Source organism: Apteryx rowi, unplaced genomic scaffold (assembly GCF_003343035.1).
Source record: "Apteryx rowi isolate R43461 unplaced genomic scaffold, aptRow1 scaffold_2, whole genome shotgun sequence".
NCBI classification, from domain to species: Eukaryota; Metazoa; Chordata; class Aves; order Apterygiformes; family Apterygidae; genus Apteryx; species Apteryx rowi.
In genome coordinates this window covers 3,804,447-3,810,496 of record NW_020448307.1, presented here as the reverse complement: position 1 = coordinate 3,810,496, position 6,050 = coordinate 3,804,447, and the positions used below count along the sequence as shown (strand labels likewise).

At 60.7% G+C, this 6,050-nt stretch overlaps 1 protein-coding gene across 6 annotated transcripts in view; it reads right to left on the bottom strand.

Annotated features, from left to right (window-relative positions):
- Nucleotides 1–6,050, bottom strand: part of JADE2 (jade family PHD finger 2) — a 114,142-nt gene that overhangs the window by 58,505 nt on the left and 49,587 nt on the right. For all 6 annotated transcript variants that reach the window (XM_026063299.1, XM_026063300.1, XM_026063301.1 and 3 more), the window contains exon 3: nt 1,873–1,930. In XM_026063299.1, coding sequence (XP_025919084.1) covers nt 1,873–1,930 — 58 coding nt within the window. The remainder of the gene's footprint in view (nt 1–1,872; nt 1,931–6,050) is intronic.

The following is a 6,050-nucleotide window of genomic DNA, read 5'->3' as shown; positions in this document are numbered from 1 at the left end:
AAAAAAAAAAAAAAAAAAAAAAGCTGGATAAGCGGAGCGGGAAAAGTCGCTTTACTCAGGGAGCCGCTCGAAGGGCCGCGGGCAGAGCCGCAGCTCGCGCCGGGAGACCGCGGCAGTAATTCCCAGCCGGCCCCTCTCCTCAAGCCGCAGCGTGGCACTGCGACGGGGGGCGACGACAACGCGCCGCTACCCCCTCCTCTTGGCCGGGCGTAGAAAAGAGCATCGGTCTGTCCGCAGCTATCCTGCGGGAGAGCATTCGCCAGCAGCTCAGCTACCACCCGCAGCACGAAGATCAACGTCCACGGGAGATAAGGCCGCGGCGTTTAACGCCACGATTGAAAACGCCTCAGCCCCACAAGGCGGAGAAGGCGGCTAACGCAGCTCGGTTCGGCACGCCGCGGAGGAGCTGGGGATTCGGGAACGGGAAGTTGGGAGCGCAGCTTCCGAAATCAGCCCCTCTCTGAAGCGGAGATGCTGCGTTTCCCGGGAAGCTAGAGCTGCTGCCAGAGCCTGCTCCGAGCCCGCGACGCTTTCCATAGGCCCGGGCCAGCCCCGACGCCTCCCCGGGGCAGCGGGAAGGAGGGAAGGAGGGAAGGAGGGAAGGAGGGAAGGAGGGAGGGAGGGAGGTCCGGCCCTGCAGCCAAGCAGCAGGTTAGCGTCCGCGGGAGCCGTGCAAACTCCGCTCCCACTGACAATTCTTTTGGCTACAGCCGGGGGAACCGCAGCCAAGCCCAGCAAGATCCGCCTTTCCCAACCCCCTGGGCTCTCCCCATCATCCCGTTAGGAAAAGGCCCAGCAGCTCCATGTCTTTAGCCAAGTTCCTTCCGTTCCTGGCTGTTTGGTTAGGCAGATCCCCCGAAGTGGGGGGATCCCACAAATTCCCAGCAAGGCACAGATCAAATCACTGTGTCAGTCACAAGAAACCGAGAGCAACTGGTAGGAAATGAGGGAGCCCGGGCACGGGATGGGAGACGAGGGAGCCCGGGCACGGGATGGGAGACGAGGGAGCCCGGGCACGGGATGGGAGACGAGGGAGCCCGGGCACGGGATGGGAGACGAGGGAGCCTGGGCACGGGATGGGAGATGAGGGAGCCCGGGCACGGGATGGGAGATGAGGGAGCCCGGGAACAGGATGGGAGATGAGGGAGCCCGGGCACGGGATTATCTCGGAGCCCTGAGGTACCGAAGAGCTAAAGCATCGCTGCAGTGGGTGCAACCCTGAAATAAGTGGGAGAGGGAAGCGCTCTATTTATAGCCCGAATTCAGCACGTTTGCACGTTTGCTGTTAAGCACATGTTTCTGGGCTCCGCTGAGTGAGGATGAAGCGAGGTACATGTTTAAAAGCAAGTGTGGGCTCACGAGCTTTTCCGACTTGAGGCCCAACTATCCCTTTTCCGTATCACTCCTGAGCTCCCGGGAAGGAAACACGAAGGGTCCAATCCTGCCCTGACTCCAGCTAAACTTCCCTTCCCACCAGTACAGCCGGGGCAAAAGCCAACCGGTGCCAGGCTGCAGCGTGAGCGGAAGGACAACGCGTCTGCGGAGGCTTCTGCTCCATTTGCAACCGGCAGCGGTTGCCGCTCTCTCACACCCAAATGCCTCGCACGCGGGAGACGCTTCCAGCGGGTCGGAGGAGCCGGTGGCCAGACGCTGAGATCGGCACCGGCTTGGCGCGCAGCAGCAACGCGCTGCCCACGAGGCGTCCCCGCACGCCGTGCCATGCCGTGCCGAGCCGAGCCGAGCCGAGCCGAGCCGAGCCTGCCCGGCAAAGGCAGCTCCCTCCGCTCCCGCCCAGCGGTTACTGCGACGCTCTCCCTGCTGGAGGCGAACCGCTTAGTTATCTTGTTCAAAGCCTTGAGTTAAAGGTCTTACTGTCAGTGGTGTCGGAGTTATCACTGCTGATCGAGTACTTTCGTCGTTTTTCTTCCATCTGCAACAAAAGAAATCGAACGTCACCCTTGATGCTCGGGCAGCAGCTCGTCTCGGCAGCAGCTCGCCGTCACCCCGAGCGCCCGCGCATCGCGCCGCCCCGGCCGCGCCAGCAAACGCTCACCCTCGCGACGGGAACCACCCCGGGGGCTTTAAAAAGGGAAGAGAACAACCCCGGGGAGATCTCCTCCGGGGGAAGTCCGGGCGCCGCCGCACGCGGGGGGCTGCCGCGCGCCGCCCCAGCCCCCCGGCACCTCGGCCCCCGCAGCCCCCTGCCCGTCCCGCGGGTTAAAACCCCGCGGTTTTAGCTTCCGAAGACCTGCGCTCCACGGGAGAGGTAAAACCACCTGGGTTTTACAACATACCTGCTATGTTTTATCACACCGTTATAAGGGATAATGCTGCAAAGCACCGTAAACATTTTAACTATCAGTGCTGGGGAAAGCACTGCCCTGTCAAAACATGATTAAAAATGTTCCTCGAGAATATGGCAATATCAATGCTTTCCTCCAGCGATTCGAGGGGAAACAGATGTTATTAAACCACAGCCTTGCTCTGAGCAGCCATTAGGTTTTGCTTGGGGGAAATGATATCGAAGGCAGATTTAAATGCAGTTCACTCGTTTTTAGTGGGAATTCTACCTGCACATTGGAAACTGGCTCCTACTGGTCTGAGGAGGCAAAGAGGCTTTTGGATTATAGCGATGGAGCAACAGGTTTATTGATTCGTGGACTTCCTCGTCACTGAGATTAAATAAACCAAACACAAGGAGGGGAAAAAGTCGGAGCTGAAGCACGCGCTGGTCATCGCCTTGGCTGCACCTGGTCCCTGCGTCCGGCTCCCGTCCTGCGTCTACCCAGCAGCAGCCCTTTACCGGAGCAGCAGCTCACAGCAACGGGAGCTCGCAGGCACCTACCACCCTCGATCAGAAATGGCTCAAAGTGCAGCTGAAACAGTGGCTCCGCTTAGGAAAAGCGTTTTGCCCCGGTTTGCCAGGACCCCTGAGAGCATCCTCTGGACAAAATTCTCTATCGATTGCTCTCATTAAATCCTGGCTTGAGCAAAGGGGGCAGCTATGAGCCCAGCAGCACCAAAACGCAGCCACGGCTTGGGCAGGGGACGACGTGGCACCGCTGCCCGAGGAAAGCAGAGTTCGGGCCAAAACCACCGGGATCGAGCGGAGCTTTGCAGGAAAGGGGTAACTTGCAGGCCGGGCAAGGGAGCTGCTGCTTCCCGAGGGACGATGTCGCATCGCGGCTGGGCAGCCCGCGAGCTCCCTCCGCACCCACCGCGGGGGGGGGACCCGTCGCCCCCCTTCCCCGGGCTGCGCTGGGCGACGGCCGCGTGGTCACCGCCGGCAAGATGAGACCCGAGCTCCCGGCCCGCCGCGCCGCTGGACGAGGCGGCCTCGTCCCGGGAGCGGTTTAGTTCGCCTATGGCTAAGCAGTTTAAAGTCTCCGCGAAATGCAGTCTGCACTTCAGAATTAATCCTTTGTTTACAGTGAAAGCTAATTTCACCTTTGACTGACCCGTTCCCCGCATGGCATCATTATTAAAGTCATAAACAAATACCAAAAAAATTTGTAATACTTTGAAAAGGTCGCTCTTAGGTCAAACTTGGCCTAAAATCTAGCTTTTACGGAGCCAGAAACCAACAGAAAGGTTTCTATGGATGCTTGCTTAAAAAATTCAAATAGAAACAGATGTGGGTTTCTTTTATAAACAAATGAGCATCCCCCTGAAGTGTCTGCAGCTCCAGCGCGCCCGGCCCGCGCTAACGCCTGCAAGCCCCAAAACGGGGCTCCGCTGCGAAGCGCCGCGCGTTCAGCATCGCCTTTGTTCGGGCTGAGAGGCGCAGATTAACGCTAAACAAATGACCGGGATGGCCCTGCCATCAGCCTATATACATTTAAATCACTGCGCCTTGCACAAATTAGCCATGGGCTTGGTGGTGAAGTTAAGCTGCTGCCCTGAGGCCACCCAGTCCCGGAGCAGGGCAAGGGGAGCCGGGTGCACCTGGGGCAGCGACAGGTCCCCGTGCTCCAGCCCAAAGTGCTTCCTCCAGCCTCCGGCCCGCGAGCAGCCGCTCCATCATTCGCTCCATCATTCGCGAGGAAACCCGCTTATGTTTCCCAGCTTGCTGGAAACTCTTCAACACGCCACGTGCAGAAGGGCCGGGAGCTCCCGGGAGCATCCCAACGGCACGGCGCGCAGCGGCACCCGGGGACCCCGGCTCCGCAAGGAGCAGCAGTCCCGCGGCATGCCGAGCGAGCCAGACAAATTCCCACGTGTCTGCGATCGCCGCTTCCCGCAGGTAAAGCGGCAGCGATCTGCCCGGGCTGCGGCAAGAAGCATCCGCTCCTCGGCCGCTGCCAGCCCTCGCCCGCCTTTCGGGGCGCCCCTCGTGCTCGCGGCCGCCCCGGCGCGACGGCCTCTCCCGCTGTGGCAGTCGAGCGCCGCACGCCGAATTACGGGCTCTGTTTGCGAGCTGCAATGAGACTGCAGAAAACCACTTCCCTGTTTGCTCTCCCAACGCGCAAGCAGGAAGGCGAGCAGAGAAGAGTGCCCCCAGCGGCACGCCGGGCGGCCCCGCGGGCACGCCACGGCCACGGCACGCCACGGCACGCCACGGCACAGCACGGCCTCGCCGCGCACCAGCGCTTCCCTCCCGCCTTAACCGTTTGCTCGCTCTGTCCAGCAACAAGCAGGCAACAAGTTATTAGAAAGCGCGAGGAGCAGGGAGGCAGGCGGAAAGGTCCCTGCCTTCGCACCGCAGCAGGGCCGTCCGGGTTGCGCCGCCTTTCGCACGAGCCGCTTGGGAGCCCGCTGCTCCTGCAGGAGGCTTCCCAGAGAGTCAGAGCATCCCCCGGCTCCGGAGCACACCCAGTCCCGCAACAACACCACAAACTCTCCGGCTGTAGGATGCACAGCGACTGTTGCAAGGGGCACCAGCAAGCACCAGCGCGTGGCCCCCACAGAGCTGCGCCGCTCTGCTGTCACCCTTCTGCCATCCCACGGGAGCCAACATCCGGAGAGCGAGGAGCCCGCTGCCCAGGAGCGCTTCCCTTCCCCACACCGGTGTTTTGGGGCTGGGGGGCGAGAAGCGAGGCCGGGCGGGCCATGCCCACCCCCCGGGTCCCGGTGGCGGCTGCCGTCAGCTCCAAAGCACGAAGCCAGAGCTAAGCCGCCTCGGGAAGGGTCATCTCCCGCTCCTCCTCGGTGGCCAGGCTCGCTGCCTCAGTTCCCGGGGGCCAAATTTAATCTCATTTAAATTTAAAACAAAACAAGCCCTGGTCTACTTCCGGTGCTTTGCATTTTTCCAAATCTAGAAGGGGATTTTTTTTGCTTTATTACTCACATTTGTGACTTTACTTTCCCTTTCTGACTTGTTTAGTTTTTACCCTCCCATTACCCACTTTCTCTTCCGCAAGTCTGGACCGCTTGCAGGGATAACCGGGGACCCTGGGCCCTCCGGGACAGCCCTGTGCAGGCGCCGGCCCGCAGGCCCCGAGCGGCCGCGGCCGAGCCCCAGAGCACCAGCAGCAGCCATGGGCCGCATGCACCTAGGGAATCCCCAAAGTCCCGAATAAACTTGGAGCATCACCTGCCCCCCAGCTTTCAGGACTCGGTGTCAAACGCTGCCAGCAGCCACCAGTACCTTAACTTCATCTCCCTGTCTAGGACCCCTCAGGGCTCATGTGCTTTCCTCTCCTTCGCCCCAAGCCTTGATTTTTAGAAATCAGCCTCAATTTTCCCAGGAAAAACAAATCTAACCTTTGATTTAACCTTTCTACAAGCTATTTCTGCTTCCATCTCAAGCTTATTTTAACCTCCGTAGCCAATAAGCGCTTAAAGGTCAGCCGCCGTTCCCGGGAGCGTGGCTCCGCATCCCAGGCGCAAAGCCTGAGATCCCTCCTTCCTCCCCGAGTAAAATCCTTCCTCMCCCCCCCCCCCAAAAAAAAAAACCCACGGCGAGGGTCTGGGTTCACAGCTGCGAGCAAGCAGGGCGGTAAGGAGGCAGGGGGGGGCTGCTGCGAGGAGGGTCCCGGTCCCCCCCCCGGCAGCCGGGAGGCTCCTTCCGAGCGGCACCTGAGCCGGGAATCGCCGCTTTGGGGCCTCGC